Source organism: Ostrea edulis, chromosome 9, assembly GCF_947568905.1.
Source record: "Ostrea edulis chromosome 9, xbOstEdul1.1, whole genome shotgun sequence".
NCBI lineage: Eukaryota > Metazoa > Mollusca > Bivalvia > Ostreida > Ostreidae > Ostrea > Ostrea edulis.
This window is the reverse complement of record NC_079172.1, coordinates 71,590,938-71,611,755: the sequence shown is the minus strand read 5'-3', so window position 1 is coordinate 71,611,755 and position 20,818 is coordinate 71,590,938. Positions and strand designations below refer to the sequence as shown.

The following is a 20,818-nucleotide window of genomic DNA, read 5'->3' as shown; positions in this document are numbered from 1 at the left end:
GAATAAACTGTAATATCAATTTACAAATACGTGAGTAAACTGTAATATCGCCTTACAAATACGTGAGCAAACTGTAATATCACCTTACAAATACGTGAGTAAACTGTAATATCAACTTACAAATACGTGAGTAAAGTGTAACATCAACTTACAAATACGTGAGTAAACTGTAATATCACCTTACAAATACGTGAGTAAACTGTAATATCACCTTACAAATACGTGAGTAAACTTTAACATTAACTTACAAATACGTGAGCAAACTGTAATATCAATTTACAAATACGTGAGTAAACTGTAATATCGACTTACAAATGCGTGAGTAAACTGTAATATCGACTTATAAATACATGAGTAAAGCTGTAGTATCGACTTACAGATACGTGAGTAAACTGTAACATCAACTAACAAATAGGTGAGTAAACTGTAATATTGACTTACAAATGCGTGAGTAAACTGTAATATCGACTTACAAATACGTGAGTGAAGTGTAACATCACTTTACAAATACGTGAGTAAACTGTAATATCACCTTACAAATACGTGAGTAAACTGTAATATCAACTTACAAATACGTTAGTAAACTGTAATATCAATTTAAAAATACGTGAATAAACTGTAATATCACCTTACAAATACGTGAGTAAACTGTAACATCAACCTACTAATACGTGAGTAAACTGTAATATCAACTTACAAATACGTGAATAAACTGTAATATTACCTTACAAATACGTGAGTAAACTGTAATATCAACTTACAAATACGTGAATAAACTGTAATATCAACGTACAAATACGTGAGTAAACTGTAATATCGACTTACAAATACGTGAGTAAACTGTAACATCAACTTACAAATACGTGAGTAAACTGTAATATCAATTTACAAATACGTGAGTAAACCTTAAAAATACGTGAGTAAACTGTAACATCAACTTAAAAATACGTGAATAAACTGTAATATCACCTTACAAATACGTGAGTAAACTGTAATATCGACCTAGAAATACGTGAGTAAACTGTAACATCAACTTAAAAATACGTGAGTAAACTGTAATATCACCTTACAAATACGTGAGTAAACTGCAACATCAACTTACAAATACGTGAGTAAACTGTAATACCACCTTACAAATACGTGAGCAAACTGTAACATCAACTTACAAATACGTGAGTAAACTGTAATATCGACCTACAAATACATGAGTAAACTGTAAAGCAAATTACAAATACGTGAGAAAACTGTAATATCACCTACAAATACGTGAGGAAACTGTAATATCGTCTTACTAATACGTGAATAAACTGTAAAGCAACTTATAAATACGTGAGTAAACTGTAATATCAACTTATAAATACATGAGTAAACTGTAATATCGACTTACAAATACGCGAGTAAACTGTAATATCAACCTACAAATACGTGAGGAAACTGTAATATTTACTTAGAAGTATGTGAGTAAACTGTAATATTGACTTACAAATACGTCAGTAAACTGTAATATCACCTTACAAATACTTGAGTAAATTGTAATATCAACTTACAAATGCGTGAGTAAACTGTAATGTCAACCTACAAATACGTGAGTAAACTGTAAAGCAACTTAGAAATACGTGAGTAAACTGTAATATTGTCTTCCAAATACGTGAATAAACTGTAATATCGACTTACAAATACGTGAGTAAACTGTAATATCAACCTACAAATACGTGAGTAAACTGGAATATCAACCTACCAATACGTGAGTAAACTGTAATATCAACCTACAAATACGTCAGTAAACTGTAAAGCAACTTACAAATACGTGAGTAAACTGTAATATCAACCTACAAATACGTCAGTAAACTGTAATATCGACTTACAAATACGTGAATAAACTGTAATATTGACTTACAAATACGTGAGTAAACTGTAATTACGACTTACAAATACGTGAGTAAACTATAATATCAACTTACAAATACGTGAGTAAACTGTAATATCAACTTACAGATACGTGAGTAAACTGTAATATCGACTTACAAATACGTGACTAAACTGTAATATCAACTTACAAATACGTGAGTAAACTATAATATCAACTTACAAATACGTGAGTAAACTGTAAAACAACTTACAAATACGAGAGTAAACTGTATTATTATATATTATATTAATATTGATGAATTCTCGTCTATTTTAGAGTATTTAGAGTGAAAAGAGATCTAATTTAACAACTAAATACTTTAGCTATATAATAAAAGGGTTATTGGCACTCGTTTGCTGTCAAAATGCACTCGCAAGCTCGTTCATTTTAACAGCCAACTCGTGCCAATATTCACCAATATAAGTTCAATAACCCTATAATATCGTCTTACAAATACGTGAATAAACTGTAATATCGACTTACAAATACGTGAGTAAACTGTAATATCAACCTACAAATACGTCAGTAAACTGGAATATCAAGCTACTAATACGTGAGTAAACTGTAATATCAACCTACAAATACGTCAGTAAATTGTAAAGCAACTTACAAATACGTGAGTAAACTGTAATATCAACCTACAAATACGTCAGTAAACTGTAAAGCAACTTACAAATACGTGAGTAAACTGTTATATCAACTTACAAATACGTGAATAAACTGTAATATCGACTTACAAATACGTGAGTAAACTGTAATATCAACTTACAAATACGTGAGTAAACTGTAATTACGACTTACAAATACGTGAGTAAACTGTAATATCAACTTACAAATACGTGAGTAAACTGTAATATCAACTTACAAATACGTGAGTAAACTGTAATTACGACTTACAAATACGTGAGTAAACTGTAATATCAACTTACAAATACGTGAGTAAACTGTAATATCGACTTACAAATACGTGACTAACTGTAATATCAACTTACAAATACGTGAGTAAACTATAATATCAACTTACAAATACGTGAGTAAACTGTAATATCGTCTTACAAATACGTGAGTAAACTGGATGAATTATCTGAATGTTTTAATATCCAAAATAATTTATCTATGATACAATTACCTTGAATTATCTTCAAATGTTTTATATCCAAAATAATTTATCTCTGATACAATTAACCTGGAATTGTCTGAATGTTTAAATTTCCAAAATAATTTATCTATGATACAATCAACCTAGAATTTCATACCACATTTTTGTTTTCCTTTGGTAGAAACATTTTGGCAAAATATTTTTGTACATGCATATAATCAAATATGAGATAATTGACTTTTATTGATACAAATACTAGATGTTCACTTCTTGCCCAAAAGTCAGTTCCAAAGAAAATATTCCCTGTATTTTTCATACAAAATCATTTTTTTTTTCAAAACATTCTCCTGATGTCATTCAATGAAAAAAAAAATCCCACAAGCACCCCTCTCAAAAAAATTCACATTATCGTCTAATAATTTTAAAAATCATTCTATGATCACGGATTTTAGATATGACATCTAAAACACAAACTTCAATTTAAGAGAAAATGTAATTTTCACATTATATAGATACTTTATTGTTATCTCTGCAATATTTGGATTAAAAAAATCTTGGCAGAAGACATTGATTTCGATGGGACAATTTGAAATGGATTTACATGAAATATTTAACGAGAATTTTCTTCGGGAACTGACTTTTGTCATCTCTAGTTGGCTTGAATAAGAATTGGAAAAAAAAGTCACGGGAAGGTTATCTAAACTGAGAACATATCGAACTAGGAAAATCTCATCGACTGAGGGCAAATCCATAGTCTACGATTATTCTATTATTGATATATTTGAATGAAAATTGTTGAAAATATATGATACATGCAATCAAACATGGTTCTAGAAATTAAACATGAAAATTATATTTTTGTAACTTGTCATATGAATCGTGAAATATATGTCTACACCAGGAAAAACGGCCCATGTGTAAATTTTGCATGGATGTCTTGTTTTCGTTTTCGCATATGAAGACATGAAAAAGTAACACATGAAAAAGTAGCATGAAATATTCACATGAATGACCTAATCAAATGACTGCAATTGTATGCTGCTGTTTTGCTTTTACCTAAAATGCAGAACCAAATTACGGGCTGAACAGGCTAAAGGTTTTGAAAAACAACACACTGAAGAATACAACAGAGGTATGTATTTTTTGTTGGTTTTACGTCATTCGAAAATTGTTCACTCTTACTGAGATGTCACCAGCTGTGTACGTCAAAGGATGGGTGCGCTTAAGCTGGGATATTTGGAACGTTATCAGTTATCATTTTTAAGCGTCGACGAATTGCATTATGATTATTGTATAATAATGTATTTATAATATACAGGATACAGGTTTTCTCTCATTTATACATCTACATGTATTTCGATAATGACGCACACATATATTAAAAAGAATATATATTGGTAATCAATTTCGGATAATATTATATCAACTGACTCGCTTTCGATTTTAATCTCTCCACCTATCTAGATGGGCGGGGACATATGTTAGTCGCTTGACAATTAAGAAATAAGATACAATTTTTGAGTGTCATTGGGAAATGACCTGAAGTTGGTCACGTGATCAAACCCTGTAACACTCGATTGCGATTACCTGTATGAAATAACTATTCAGTATACTGGGGATAGCTGTTTTAGAAACATAATGTCATATCACATGATAAAAGCCTGTCTATTGAACCTGGTTAACCCTCATTCCATCTATACACTCTCAGGAATTTCCCAATCCCATACAAATAGCGCAAGGTTGCCACATGCCATTGGGTGATTATAATATCGAACACGTCAAGGTGGGTTTGCATTCACTAAACTGTTGATACGTTGACCGTAGTTTGAGAATATTTTAAAGAAGAAGACCAAGGGCCAAAGCACTCACCTTAGTCACCTTGGTTCTGTCCTACTTGAAGTTCACTTGTTGTGAATTGTAAAAGGTTTTTTTTCCCTATCAATCTTTATTCCCGTGAAAAAATGTTGACTCCATATTGTGGTCCTTTTTTATTTTATATTGTTTAACGTCCCTCTTGAGAATTATTCACTTATATGGAGACTCTATAAAGAATCTATATATAGAATATGAAAGCCCATCTTCGCAAGCCATGTGTCCGATTCGTTTACCCTCAAGCGAATCGGACACCTGACTTGCGAAGATGATGAAAGCCCTACCTTAAATAGTTCAGGAGATAATAAATAGGTCCTGGTTCTTATGATTGATTGATTGAATATTGTTTTACGTCCCTCTCGAGAATATTTCACTCATATGGAGACGTCACCACTGCCGGTGAAGGGCTGCAAAATTTTGGCCTACGCTTATCGCCATTGAGCAGGGAGGGATCTTTATCGTGCCACACCTGCTGTGACAAGGGACCTCGGTTTTTGCGGTCTCATCCGAAGGACTGCCCCATTTATGCACTTTTGAGGGCAGTGAAGTTTTAAGAACACATCTTGTTTTATACTGTTGTCGAACATTAGAATTTAGCTTAGATATTCAGAACAGGAACTTTTTCTCTAGATTGCATAGCCCATGGAAGTAGTGATACTTTTTACTAGTATTCAGGTGACCGATAAGGCCTGTGGGCCTCTTGTTTATATATACAATTCTCTCCTAGGAGTTTATTTGATTTTGATAAAATGTTTAACTACTTCTCTATTATAGACTTTATTCTGAATTGTCTATTTACACGTGATATTGTAGCACGACATATCGTTTCCCCGGTATGTACATGTATGCGGTATACAGTTGGTGTCTATAAAGGTAGATACGGCCAATGACGTTAATACACCGTATACATGCAGGCTAACATTCTGGATGAAGGAGGGATTGACTGAAGTAATGGATATCAATGTAAGTTTGCCAGTTGCGAATTTCAAAGATTTTAATGGAATGCAAAGACTTGATTGGTAGTTGGTTTATATTGTTTAACGTCCCGCTCGAGAATTTTTCATTCATACATATATGGAAACGTCACCATGGCGGGTGAAGGACTGCAAAATTTAGGCCTATGTTCGGCGCTTACGGCCTTTGAGCAGGGAGAGATCTTTATCGTGCCACATATGCTGTGACACGGGACCTCGGTTTTTGCGGTCTCATCCGAAGAACCGCCCCATTTAGTCGCCTCTTTCAATTTTTGTACGACAAGGGATACTGAGAACCTTTTCTAACCCGGACCCCCAGGGGATTGCAAAGACTTGAGATCAAGTACAGTGATTCCGCGTTATAATGCCACCCCACATATCGCCAAAAAAGTTCCAAGTCCCGTTCTCCTTGCTATGTAAAACCCCATTATAACGCCATCCCCCGCATACCGCCATCCGCCAACGTATTTACAGGCACGATTTGGTCAATTACCGTTATAATCATCTACTTATCGCCATTCAACGACAGGAAAGTTGCAGTGAGCAGGCTTAAGCAATTATCTGCCGTTAGTCCTCCTGGTATCAAAGTTTGAGGCAGATAATACAAAATGTAAGTTACGTAAATTATAATCAACTGAGTTCAAATATGCAGTATTGTTTTTGAAATCTGAGTATCGCGGACACATCGAAATGTTGGATATAAAAGAAAAACGGGAAATTATTAAATACCCCTATCATTACAAGTACAACTCCTCTAACTTCGTGTCGGCTTTTGGTTTTCTAAATAATATCATTATTGTATTGTTCCAGATTGTTGCATCTAATTTTTATATTCCTAATCAGTGATTCAATAAAATCTAATTTACTGGTTAATTTAATTCAACATACGACTTATCGCGCTCGCAGCGGATGTGACCGATCGGCAGGGGACGCTCACTCCTCTGGGCACCTGACCCCTTCTCTGGTTTGTCCAGAGGTCCATATTTGCTCAACTCTCTATTTTGTATTCCTTAAAGGAGTTATGAAATTGATCACTGTTCGTTATCCTTACCTTATATGTATAAAGAATACCAAATTAAGAGTAGAGAAATACGGACCCCCTGGGTATATCAGAGGTGAGACAGATGACGTTTCGGTTCTACAACGCTTGCGTCACTACCACGTACACTTTATTACAAGTGGTGCGTATGGTTTCTCTAGAACAGACTGAAAATGAAATAAGGTATACGAAAATTTAACAATGCGCATTTACGGTAATAATCAATTTCACCAAAATCTTAATTGTAGGTTAATGAAGGGGTCATCCACCACCTTGATGCCTGTATTTATTCCCAGAGAGTGAAGTTAAATATCTTGGACATCGAAGAAGCCGGATATTACACTTTTCAATATTGTATATATACTATCAACGGTAATATTTCATATTGACCTTTCAGTAGAAATCATATGTGATCTAGCTGAAGCAATATCTGCAAGGATCCAGAAAATTCTAAAACGTAATCATGATAAAGCGGTAGATACCTCCTGTAAAAATGTTCCTTTCTGAATTATTGATCATTGATATTATCAAATTTAGTTAATACAATGTTCAGGTTAAGCTTAGACATTTATCGGTTACACATCATGCTCAGGTTAAGCTTAGACTTTTATCGGTAATATACACTGTACCATGATACTAAATTGAAGCTAAGTAGATATTTAAAAAGAACAGGTAGTCCTTTACCAAAATTATTGATAGCTATCATTCCAATTCTCTTCAAATTTGGTATGAAGCATCTTTGGAACAAGGGGGGGGGGGGGGGGGCATCAATTATAAATTTCAGGGTTCCTTCACCCTTGGGGACGGGGCGAAAATTGACCAATTTTTGAAAATCTTCTCTAGAACCGTACATGTTTAAGAAAAACTAAATGCATACTTTTGTGGAGCAGGAAGGATTCTACAAGAATTGTAATTTTCATGATCCCAGGGGTAGGGGTTCTGACCCCAGGTTGGGGCCAACCTTATTATATAGTGTTTATGTGTAAAACGTTTAAATAACATCTTCTTTAGTGCTCTTGATACTAAATTTAAACTAAATAGATATTTTGAAAGAGCAGGTAGTCCTTTATCAAAACCGTCAATTTGATGATCCCAGGGGTAGGTGTTTTGTTATTAAGGTTGGACCAAACTGGTCAGTTATCAAATGTGTGAAGAGTAGACATTTTTAACTTCTTCTTGATAACTACCATTCCAATTTTCAAATTTGGTATGAAGCATTTTTGAAACAAAGGGGTATAAATTATAAATTCCAGGATTCCTACACCCCTGGTCTTGGGGCGGGACAAAAACTGCCCAAAATTGACCAACTTTCAAAATCTTCTCTAGAACCGCACATGTTTAAGAAAACCTAAATGCATAGTAATGTAGAGAACGAAGGCCTCTACCAAATTTACAAATTCCATGATCCCCGGGGTAGGGGTTCTGACCCCAGGGCAGGACCAAACTTACTAGATAGTGTCTAGCTGTGTAAAACACTTAAATAACATCTTCTTTAGTGTTATTGATACTAAATTGAAACTAAATGGATATCTAAAAAAGAGCAGATAGTCTTTTACCAAAATTGTAAATTTGATGATCCCCAGAGTAGGGGTTCTGACCCTAGGGTGGGGCCAAACTTAGTATATAGTATTTATGTGTATGTTTGCTGATACTGTATAAAATCTAAATGCATACTTGGGAATAGCAGAAAATAATGTACAAGAAAATGGTGAATTTCACAACCCAGGGTTTTGACTCTGGGATATGGGTCCAAATTAGTCATATATCTTGATGTTTTAACTTTAAATACACCAATTATATTATGTAAAGCCTTTTATCAGTGTATGCACTTTTGAGGGCAGTGGAGTTTTAAGAACACATCTTGCTTTAAACTGTTGTTGAAAATTAGTATTCAGAACAGGAATTTTTTTCTAGATTCCATAGCCCTTGGGAGTAGTGATCCTTTTTCACTACATGTAGTATCAGTTATATACCATGCTCAGGTTAAGCTTAGATATGTATCGGTTATATACCATGCTCAGGATAAAGCTTAGACATTTATCGGTTATATATCATGCTCAGGTTAAGCTTAGACATTTATCAGTTATATACCATGCTCAGGTTAAGCTTAGACATTTATCAATTATATACCATGCTCAGGTTAAGGTTCAAACTCGGGTGGCAATTCCACCTCTGAAAATGTTCTGGATTCGCCCAGAGATTGCAATTTATATCAAAGGTGTGTAAATCTGTTTTTGTATATGAACAACACAGAAATGGTTATTGTAAGATGAACATTTGATGAACCACAACAGTCAGTAAGTGGACCACTATTCGTATGAAATGTCCCATTCATGCCGGTACTTCAACGTTCATATTATAATCTATGTTGTTTTTAGATTCCTTGATTATTGCTGATAGAGTTGTCTTTCTTGGATATTACCGTGAGTAGCTAAAACGCACAATATAAAATGAAATATACATGTTTGCGTAGAGTAGGTTGTACCTAGGGATCGAATGGAAGTGTACAGGTATTTGTCATGGGTCCATCTTTTCACGTTAATATCGGTTAATATCATACTGATTAGAACCGTCGCGGTGGTCTAGTGGTTAGAACGGTCGGGGTTCGAATCCCGACGGAAACCGGAGTCGTTAAAACAGGTAGTGACAGTTCCATCGCCAAACGCTCGGCATTAGGTGTGAATGTCATGGGTCCTCGGAGATTACCTTAAAAACGGAGGTCCCGTGTCACAGTAGGTGTAGCACGCTAAAGAACCCTCACTGCTCAATGGCCGTAAGCGCCGAGTAAAGGCCTAAATTTAAAGCCCTTCACCGGTCTTTGTGACGTCTCCATACGAGTGAAAAATTCTCAAACAGGATACAATCAATCAATCATACTATTTAGAAGAAAATTGATAAACACAATCTGTACAAAAAAATTGTTTTATCAAAATTATCGATTACTTCTAGAACGTGGCAGGTTACTGAATGAGGTAAACAATTTATTGTAGGTGACAACAAGTATAATATTTTGTACAGAATCAATAGAGAATTATGCTGCAAAATATTTCGTTATAAGACTGAATTCAAAACCTTCATAACAGTATTGCTATATTTAAACTATTGTGATGTACAGCCTCATCAAGATAAAGGAGTCTAAAAGTTGACAGAAGTTGTTCCAAATTCCCCTTGCGTTTTACACAATACAATAATTTATGTTAAAGGGATAGCCTTTCATCCGGAAACCACTAGTATTTGTAAACTGTGTAATGTCTGAGATTATGTGTTTTAGAGATATTCCTTTGTATATCGAATCGATAACACTTCTTGCAAACGTGTTGTGTTGAAATGTGAATGCACACTAAACACCAGGTCCTATATACAGCGAATCAACTAACTTTACGCTGAAATTTAATTTGACCACAATTTGCAACAATCTTGGGATCGAAACTGACATGCAAACATTTCATCACTAATATGCACCGTTCATTAACACATCTAACATCATAAACACGACTTTCTAAACTATTTGATTGCGATAGTTTTACAGTTTTCATTACCTGAGCTTGCAATTAACGCCAGTTCATTGATCTGTTGAATACTAGACGTCTTCTTCTAATGAAAATCTTAATAACAAGTCCTGGGGTTAAAAAAAAAATAGGGCGATATTGCGTCACACAAAAGAAAGATGCATATATATATTACACTCAGAACATTCTACACTATCGTAAATCATGTTGCACACTTTATGGCCCTGCAGTACTAATCGTAACGGTTACCACATATATTTATTAATTCCTACCCACAAACACGCAGCCTCTATTTCAAATAGGGTTCCTTTATAAGTGTGGGGCCAGAATTCCCTAAAGGTATGATAATCTGAAATATCAAATGGCATGAGGTATACCTCATTTACTTGAGCTGATAAGCAGAAGGGGGCCTGTATCCATGTAGTATTAATTCGTGGGGATCCGGGTTAGAATAGGCCTTCGGTGCTCCTTGCTTGTCGTATAAAGGCGACTTAATAGGGCGGTCCTTCGGATGAGACCCCAAAAACTGAGGCCCCGTGTCACAGCAGGTGGGGTACGACAAAGCCCCCTCCCTGTTTAAAGGCCGTAAGCACCGAGTATACCTTAGGCATAATTTTTGCAGCCCTTCACGGACAGATTCTCGAGAGGGACATTAATCAATCGTAACAATGCGATGTTGAGTCATGTTAAATGGGGCACTGTATAAGTCATTGGAACGTCTTACTTGTAGAGAACGAAAACTTCTGTGTAGCCCCCCCCCCCCCCCCCCCCCCCCGAAACTGAATATAACAAATATCATCATACTTATGTAACTTACGAAGCATTGATTCGTCAGCACCATAGATTTATTTGTTTGTTTTACTTCTCTTCGAGGATTCACTTATACTGAGACGTCACCGCTGTAGGTGACGTACTACACTTATACTGAGACGTCACCGCTGTAGGTGACGTACTACACTTATACTGAGACGTCACCGCTGTAGGTGACGAACTACAAATTCAGAACTATGGTTAGGGCCGTAGTAGTGAGATTTTTAACAAGCTTTGGGCGATGTTTAAGTCTTACATTTGACTAGGCCATCGCACGAGTGAGACTCGAACTCACGACCTCTCTCCCGATTACGAAGTGAACGCTCTACCACTGGCCTACCTCGACAGTGTGAAAGCCTAAGCTACCCCCCCCCCCCTCATATATTCAAGAAAAAAAGGTCAACATTGAACATTATTTCCACCTTATATATGATGATTTTTATCGCAGTTTCAAATAGTTTGAATCGTTCTTTGAAATGAACCAAATTTGACGCACTTTTAATGTGTCCTTAAAGAGACACTCAGTATTGATTTGATGCTATAAATTAACACACTTTTCATGATCATTTGATAGGGTGTATTTTTTGCTGTATATTTTGACTTGCTTTGAAGCAAGCTGCTAAACAGCACTGCTGACAACTGTACACTTTCGTTCCCACAACGGGTACTGCTGTGTTTTGTTTAATGTGACGTTTTGTTTACACGTAATACGATGCATTTAATTCAAAGAAACGTGATTATCTTTCTGGTAGAAATGTCTTGAAAACAGTTGCATCGATTTGAGGTCAGTCCTGAAATATCTTATACAAATTCAGATAAGGAAGAGCCGAAGGTGAGCAAATGGGAATTCTTGAATGATTTCACGATCGAGGAAATTCGAAACATTATGAGACCCACGCTGGAGAAAACACAGTCAGAAGGATCGGTGCCCGTTCGGAATCTATCATCAAACATCAGAAAGAAAGAAAGTGCTGGCGACTCTCGAGAGTCCTCGCAGGGAATTGGAATTCTGGGAGGATGTCTGCTGGGATTCGTATTCATTCTTATCTTCGTCTCGGATATTTTCATCCTGAAAGTTCATCTAACTGCCATGTACCGTAATCTGCATTCTGCATTAACGAGATCCAAAGTCAAATCGCCCTGATGATGTGTGAAAGGATCTTCAAATATGTTTCAACGGTATCAAAAAGAAGGAAAACATTGTAATTATGAAAATCATTTATTTTAAAGTGGAATCAAATTTGCTACGTATGGTTTTGTATGTAGATCGATCATTGTGATTTGTAGCAATCCCTAGCTGTAGCTGTCCCAGAATCCAACTGACTGACTCCTGATTAACAAGCACCATTGTCGTTATGTTTAGAATCAGCACATAGGGATACAAGTTGGATTTCTTTAACTGTGCGCAGTGACCTATAATGTTCATACTGTGTGTGCATGCGAAACAGTACCACTGACATGAATGTTATGCGTTTTGTTGGTCAGCTAATTAACGAGGCCGGACTGGTCATGTTGGTTTGAACAGAAATGTTTATTTTCATTATCTGCAACATTAGGACAAGTTACGATTTAGGATAAAGACCCTATACAGATTCGACCATTTTTAGAAGGCAGCATGAAAAACACAGTACTGTAAATGGGGAAATGATTGCGGTGGGTTTAATTTCGTTTTGTTCACGGTCGGAGATTTTTCCGCGGAATTAAAACAACCGCAATCATTTTGCAAGTGTGACACAATACGTTTTGAACAGTTACCAGTAATCAAAATAAAATTCGATTCGGCGAAAATAAAACCATCGCAATTAGACCAATATAAAAAATCGCTTTTAGCACCGCGAAATTAAAACCATTTACAGTATATCATTGTGTCGCCTGCGTTACGCAGTGGCGACATATAGGGATCACTATCCGTCGTCTGGCGGCGTCGTCTGGCGTCGTCGTCGTCACAAAAAATTTCTGTCACAGTTTTCTCAAGAACCACATGGGGCAACTCCCTGATATTTGGCACAGAGCATCACTGTGGCCAACTGTATTGTGTAAGACATTTTCGAATCTGTCGCTTATCAACTTCCTGTTTGCCGGGACTTAGAATTTTTTACAGCAAAAAAATTTCTGTCACAGTTTTCTCAAGAACCACATGGAGGAACTCCCTGATATTTGGCACAGAGCATCACTGTGGCCAACTGTATTGTGTAAGACATTTTCGAATCTGTCGCTTATCAACTTCCTGTTTGCCGGGACTTAGAATTTTTTACAGCAAACAAAATTCTGTCACAGTTTTCTCAAGAACCACATGGGGCAACTTCCTGATATTTGGCACAGAGCATCACTGTGGCCAACTGTATTGTGTAAGACATTTTCGAATCTGTCGCTTATCAACTTCCTGTTTGCCGGGACTTAGAATTTTTTACAGCAAAAAAATTTCTGTCACAGTTTTCTCAAGAACCACATGGGGCAACTCCCTGATATTTGGCACAGAGCATCAGTGTGGCCAACTGTATTGTGTAAGACATTTTCGAATCTGTCGCTTATCAACTTCCTGTTTAGTGACAAAAACCATTTCAATAATTTACTTTTTCAACATTATACGTGATATATTACATATAGAATGAACTAGCAGGCGACACATGTCTTCCGGGGAAGACTTAATACTGCGTTAAGTTCACCAGGCCATGTCTATTTCGAATCAGTTTTGATATATAATACATGTATATACCGAATTCACAGGAAGAACACTATATTTAATTGAAATTCCAAATTTCCTCATTTTGGCCGAAGTTGACAAGTTGAAGCACGTCTGGCATCCGGAAATATTGAACACACAGTCACTTGTTTATCTATCAAACTTATTAGTAAGTATTTTGCATACTAATGTCAGGTTCACTTTTTGTATAAAAAATGACACATAAGCAAATGTGTGTTCTAAATATTTCAAACCAAAATGTATGTAAAATAAAAACAAGAATAGCTGCCATATATGTATTCCTCTGAACTTCTACATTGTCTCAAATCCGTGACAGTCCTGTGACGTACATCCGTGACAGTCCTGTGACATACATCCGTGACAGTCCTGTTACGTACATCCGTGACAGTCCTGTGACGTACATCCGTGACAGTCCTGTGACGTACATCCGTGACAGTCCTGTGACGTACATCCATGACTGAACATAATTGTACTAAAAGCTTCGCGGTTTTAAGTCTGATTTGAAATGTAGGTGACAATTAGAGGTCACACAAGACCATTATTCTAACTTGATCTTTTTGTGATCATTGAAAACAATGTTCACGTTTTAGAAAGTGTACAAGTTATGTTTTTATATATCTTGATACATGTAGATGTACATTTACAATTTTTCTAGTTTTAGCTGAATTGATTTGCTTTACTTTTTACAATAAGGTACTTTGACCACCCTCCCGTAACAACTTACATGTAGCCCTTAAACACGATTCCACTACAACATTTACCACGTGATTAGAGATCCCAATAATTAGCAAGGTTTATTGCACTCCTGGGCCATAAAACACAGGTGAAAAAACGGAGTGGAGTGAAATATGAAAAGTGGAGGTAACGGACAGTGAACAATCTCGCAACAATCTATGTATTTAATAGTCACAGTCTTCACTATCAGTCTAAGGGAAAAAAATATTATTCTGGAATAAGCAGTAGTCAAACCCTAGATGCATGGATACACTCTAATGAAGATTAAAAATAGTGGCCATTAACGAGGAACTTACTTTATTTATAAGACTCCGTGAATATTGGGATAAATGCTTATTTTCAAACCATGTACACGTATTCTCATCAACTTAGTACCACCCAATTTGTTGATAAAAACCCATTAACTTAAAAGTACCTTTGGTATCAACATTAACATGGACAGTTCATGAAGACGAACTTTCAAATTAGTATGAAAACATAAAACGAATATTACTCCCAATTCAAGTTGATGAAATATAAATGAGTAATTCATCATGCTTATTGTTTTAGAAGGCTCACAGTGCAGGGTACAGCTGTCAACCTAATATAAAATTTGCTGCTTGCTGCAGTGACAAATCTTTCAACGGATTTTAGAAACATCAACTTGTTTGTTTTTGTTTTGTCTTTGATTGATTGATTGTATCTTGCTTAACCTCTCTCTCGAGAATTTTTCACTCATATAAAGACGTTGCTTTTGTCTTTGAAGCTGTTGCATTCGGAAAAACTTTTCATTCCAGATAGTACTTAAAGTATACACATACGGGTGTTATGCGTTTTAACGTTTTGATTTTTTTTTTTTTTTTTTTTTTTTTTTTTTTACAAAAAAGATGTCCAAAAAGTTTTTCCTGCAAACATCCTATGCAGATGTTGTGCATATATCAAGCTTTTGACAGTATAGCTTATTCCAGATTAATATTCAAACGTTCGACTTGAATGCCGAGTGAGGTGGAACGGAGTGGAGTGAAATCTGTATTTACTAACCACAGCTTTGAGTATCAGCCGCATCGTGCTCTAACTATGAGAATGATGAGTTACCAATATACAGTATATTAAATCACCTTATATTGGGAGTAACGTCCCCTTCACGATTTGATATTTCACCACAATGATCTCTCTATACTTAGTTGATTCTGTGTAATGAAAGGTGAAGATAACGACCAGTGTTCAATCTCATAACTCCTATAACAATACAAAATAGATAGTTGGGCAAACACGGACTCCTGGGACACACCAGAGGTGGGATCAGGTGCCTAGGAGAAGTAAGCATCCCCTGTTGACCGGTTCACACCCGCCGTGAGCCCTACATCCTGATCAGGTAAACGGACTTATCCGTGGTCGAAATCATAATAATTTCAAAAAATGATATACTAGAAAGTGTTTATTGAAACATAATTTTATGTAAATATTTTGTTTATTCTCAAACACATATACACTCATAAACGTATTAATAACCTTTGTTAAAAACACATTCTTAAAAGTACGTTTAAACATTAATATGTTTTAAAAAACTTAAAAACTCACCTTTTGAAAATTGCTTTCCCTGATTTTTCAAGTTTCTTACACAGTACAAGTTTTTGTCAATGACTGTTTTAATGCAAATTTCTAAATCTCCTTTATGTTTTATTTCTTTGATTCCTAATATTTTGCATAGTTTCATACCGATTGTTAAGCCGTTCTTGGCACACTGATTTTGACTGCGGATAACTCCGTTTACCTGATCAGGATATGGGGCTCACGGCGGGTGTGACCGGTCAACAGGGGATGCTTACTCCTCCTAGGCACCTGATCCCACCTCTGGTGTGTCCAGGGGTCCGTGTTTGCCCAACTATCTATTTTGTATTGCTTGTAGGAGTTATGAGATTGATCACTGTTCGTTATCTTCTCCTTGCATGGACATCAAATATGAATGTTAGTGCAGGATACGGCTGTCAATTCTGATATCAGAATATTACAAGGTGTTTGTTGCGGTGACACTTTAAAGTGGCATTGACTGTACATAGCTTATTCCAATTAGTGGTTGTTTTTTCTTAAACTGATATTCAGAATGCAGATTTCACTCCACTCAGCTTCTTACCCCTAGCCAAAATACAGACGGACTCGCTTTTCACATGTGTTTGCTATTAGAGGAATATAGGCTGTACCTATAATTCTTTATTGCGAAAGACATACATCTTATAGCATTATAACAAAATTGAACATGCATAACAATTACAAAGCTGAAAATAAACGGCCAATCTTACAAAGATATCTAGCAGATTTAAATACATTAGTATAATGATAGTGAAAAGGGAGAATGACGATACAAATTATATATTGTAGACTGTTCTTAATTCAAGAGCTTTACAAATAAATTTTCCCACGTTACAAAGTTCTTTTACATTGTTCACACTTAATAGTTGTATAAATTTGGAACATGGAGGGTTTACTCCAGTAATTTAGCTCTAATCTGACACTATACAGTACAAAAAGTGGTATTCGTCCTCAATTTCAGTGATACTTGTTTTACAAAACCTTTTTTCACGTGGTTTATGTCTGCCAGTTTCTATTGATAAATTATTTGATGATAACCTTTGTTTGGAGATACCCTTTTTGTACAATTTAGGAATATATTTTTCTAGGTAATATTGCAAGCAAAAACTATCAACCAAATGTTTGTAAATAGCGTATTTTAATTAATACTGCATGTTGCTATGTAGATTTTGAATAAAATGATCCTTTAATCTTTGTTGTATTATTGACAAACAAACAAACATGGCTATTTAAGTTATTTTGATCATGCCACATATAACTAAGTCCCAAACAATCAAGTTGTTCCTTGATAAAAGTAGCCCAGTTACGACTAGCATGCTTTGTATCTTCACAAATATTGTATAAACAATCATCTGCAGCATTAAGTACACAATTTTCAGACTGCAATAGTTTAAACCAACACTTAAACATTCTCAAAATACGAACATGATGCAACGGTAAACGCATATACCATGGTTGTATTTAGTGTTTTCACAAACACCGAGTGCAAATTTTAAAAAGTCCAGGTGAACTTTTTCTATGTCAGGTCCTTCATGTAATCCCCATACTTCACATCCGTAATTCAAAATACTGCATACATACGTATCGAAAATGGAGAATAAGGTACAATGATTTATATACAATTGTTTTATGGTTGATTTAAGGGCAAATAATGCTTTTCGACTTTGTGATGCTAACTGTTTCTGCGTTACAAAAAATGTACTACTAAAATTATATAAAACGCCCTAGTTAACAAATTGATCTAATATTTCTATACTTTCACCATTATACACCCTTTTCATCTGTACGAATCTTCCCACCATTTCTGAATGCAACATTTTAGTTTTTCCTACATTAACAACTAAATTCCATTCATCTCTATGAATTTGTAGAGTATTTAATATATTTTGTATTCAATAACTGATTCTGCAAGCAACACCATGTCACCAGCATACATCAACATATGAAGACTTAATAACTGTAAACCAGTCGGATGATTACCTTATTTGATAAATGCAATTTCAAGGTCATTCACATACAATACAAAAAGCCAGGAGAGACAACACTTCTTGTAATAGACCAATTTTGTTTTCAAAAAATTGTGAAAGGTGACCAGAGGATTGTGTACAAGTTCTAATCCTATCATACATGGAGCGAACAACGGTAAGCAGCTTCCCTTGTATACCGTAGTGTTTTAATTTTCTATACAATTTTTCCCGATTAACTGAGTCGAATGTTTTCTTATAATCCACGAAGCAACAATATAAACGGTTTTTTTTGGGGGGGGGGGGGGATTGGAGTTATAAGACAATGAAGGGCAAAAATTAATTGCCTCCGTAGTACCTAACTTTGATTGCAAACCAAATTGTGCATCTGAAATAACATCATACGAGGCTGCCCATGAGACGAGTCTTCTGTTTAGTATGGAAGTAAACAATTTGCAGAAACAACTAATCAGATTTATTCCTCTGTAATTACATGTATTTGGATCAGAAGGGTCATCTTTTATAAAACAGGCACAATAACAGCGTCAGACCATTGTGTTGGAAAAAATCCTGATGACTGTAAAATGATATTGAATTCAAAGGTGAGTTCATGTAAAATGTATGGCCCTGAAAGCCGTCGTCCTAGCCACTGCTTATATAATCAACCTTTTTAATCATATAATCGCATCATCTTGTCTAGGAATGTGTAGCTTTAGAATAGTAGCTTTTATTAACCAAACACTCGTACATGTATACTACGCCTGGATACACGTAACTCCCAGAAAAATGTTTTAAGTGCCATGATATATTGTATATACTTTCTGTTTCAATGACAGCTACTTGAGTCATAGAAAGATCACATTGGGGTCCTATATCTATGCAGAGTATTGGTATAAGATTTACAAAAACAATTCTATGTTATTTTCTATATCAGATTAACAAATACAAATTACAATCACAAGCATCTGTTTGCCTTGATTTACTTTGATTTGAACGGCTTGAAAGAGCGCTCCTTGTTTGTCTGTCCAGCAACTCTGATGTGTGCAATGACATCTATTAGTTTTACCTTGCAATAAGATATACTTTGTTTTGCTCTGTCATACAATGTGACGTATTAAGCTCTGTCATACAATGTGACGTATTAAGCTTTGTCATACAATGTGACGTATTAAGCTCTGTCATACACTGTGACGTATTAAGCTCTGTCATACAATGTGACGTATTAAACTTGAAAGCGCAAAACTTGTTGCAAAACATTAACATCGAAACCTTTTTAACACTATACACGATCATTCCTCACGATAAATTAAAGACTAGACTATTTGACATCATGGACAGTTGCTTCTTCAACAAAAATGGAAATAGGAAATATTCATATCTAGTCATCCAAAAACTTACGTTGTTAAACACCACTCTGATTCCACGCACAAGTACTCTGAAGTTGAAATAAAAAATATGCTAGAGTTCCTCATTGACAATATCTTCGTGGTCTTTGGTGATCAGGTTTTCCAACAGTCTGTTGGAACTCCCATGGCCACGAATTGTGCTTCTTTGTTACCTGACCTGTTTCTATATTCATATGAAGCAGAATTTATTCAAAAACGTAAACGCGAGAAGAAATATCTTGCTGTGGCCTTCAATTCGACATTTAGATATATCGACGACGTTTAACAATGATGATAACTTTCATTTACATGTATATGTCGATTCGATATATCCCCGTGAACTCGAAATAAAAGACACTACAGAGTCGTCCACTTCTGCTTCATACTTATATATTTTATTGAAAGTAGATATTAACGGGAAACTGACAAGTCAACTGTATGACAACGGGATGATTTCAGCTTCTCCATCGTCAACTTCCCATATTTATGTAGCAATATTCCATCATCACCTGCATGGTCGTCATAACGATCTACATGTAGTTCGTCAATACAACATATCATCGGGTCAAATGCTGTCTGACATGTTTCATATCGATTGTTAGGCCCTTCTTGGCACACTGATTTTGACTACGGATAATTCCGTTTACCTGATTAGGATATAGGGTTCATGGCGGGTGTGACCGGTCAACAGGGGATGCTTACTCCTCCTAGGCACCTGATTCCACCTCTGGTGTGTCCAGGGGTCCTTGTTTGTCCAATTATCTATTATGTATTGCTTGTAGGAGTTATGGGATTGATCCCTGTTCGTTATTTTCACCTTTCATTTAGCTCTGTCATACAATGTGACGTATTGTGTTTGCTCTTGCATTGACATCTGTTATTTTTACTTTGCAGTGAGACATATTTTGCTATACCTCACAATGAGATATAATTCTGGCTGTATTTTTCTTTGTATTGCGATGAGATGTGTTTCATTTACTTTTCATTTGCACGAACCCCTTGTTATCTGTTTAACGTAGGATAAGTACGTCAAGACCTCTGTTAAGGACACACTCAATAACATAATTCATCGTGACAATTCACTTGCATTCTATCTCATTTCTACCAAAAAACATCTTGAGGTATATTACCATGTTTGTTTTGGAGATGCTTTGTAGCATATTTTAATAGTTCATAGTTGTTGCAAAAAATTAAAAGTTTCGTCTTGTGTATTAATAAATGAATATCAATGAAGCAACGAAGGGGAGAT

At 35.5% G+C, this 20,818-nt stretch overlaps 1 protein-coding gene across 2 annotated transcripts in view; it reads left to right on the top strand.

Moving 5' to 3' along the window:
- Window positions 1-17,414, top strand: part of LOC125658135 (uncharacterized) — a 65,878-nt gene extending 48,464 nt beyond the window's left edge. The window contains exons 11-16 of one of the 2 annotated variants that reach the window (XR_008798871.1): window positions 4,076-4,140; window positions 5,694-5,843; window positions 7,142-7,265; window positions 9,272-9,316; window positions 12,028-12,414; window positions 12,500-17,414. Coding sequence is in view for 1 of the 2 variants with exons in the window: in XM_048889273.2 (XP_048745230.2) it covers window positions 4,076-4,140; window positions 5,694-5,843; window positions 7,142-7,265; window positions 9,272-9,316; window positions 12,028-12,356 (713 nt within the window). In the remaining variant the exon portion in view is untranslated. Of the gene's footprint in view, window positions 1-4,075; window positions 4,141-5,693; window positions 5,844-7,141; window positions 7,266-9,271; window positions 9,317-12,027 lie in introns of both variants that reach the window. The other variant, XM_048889273.2, reaches the window with a different exon arrangement.
- Window positions 17,415-20,818: the final 3,404 nt, after the last annotated feature.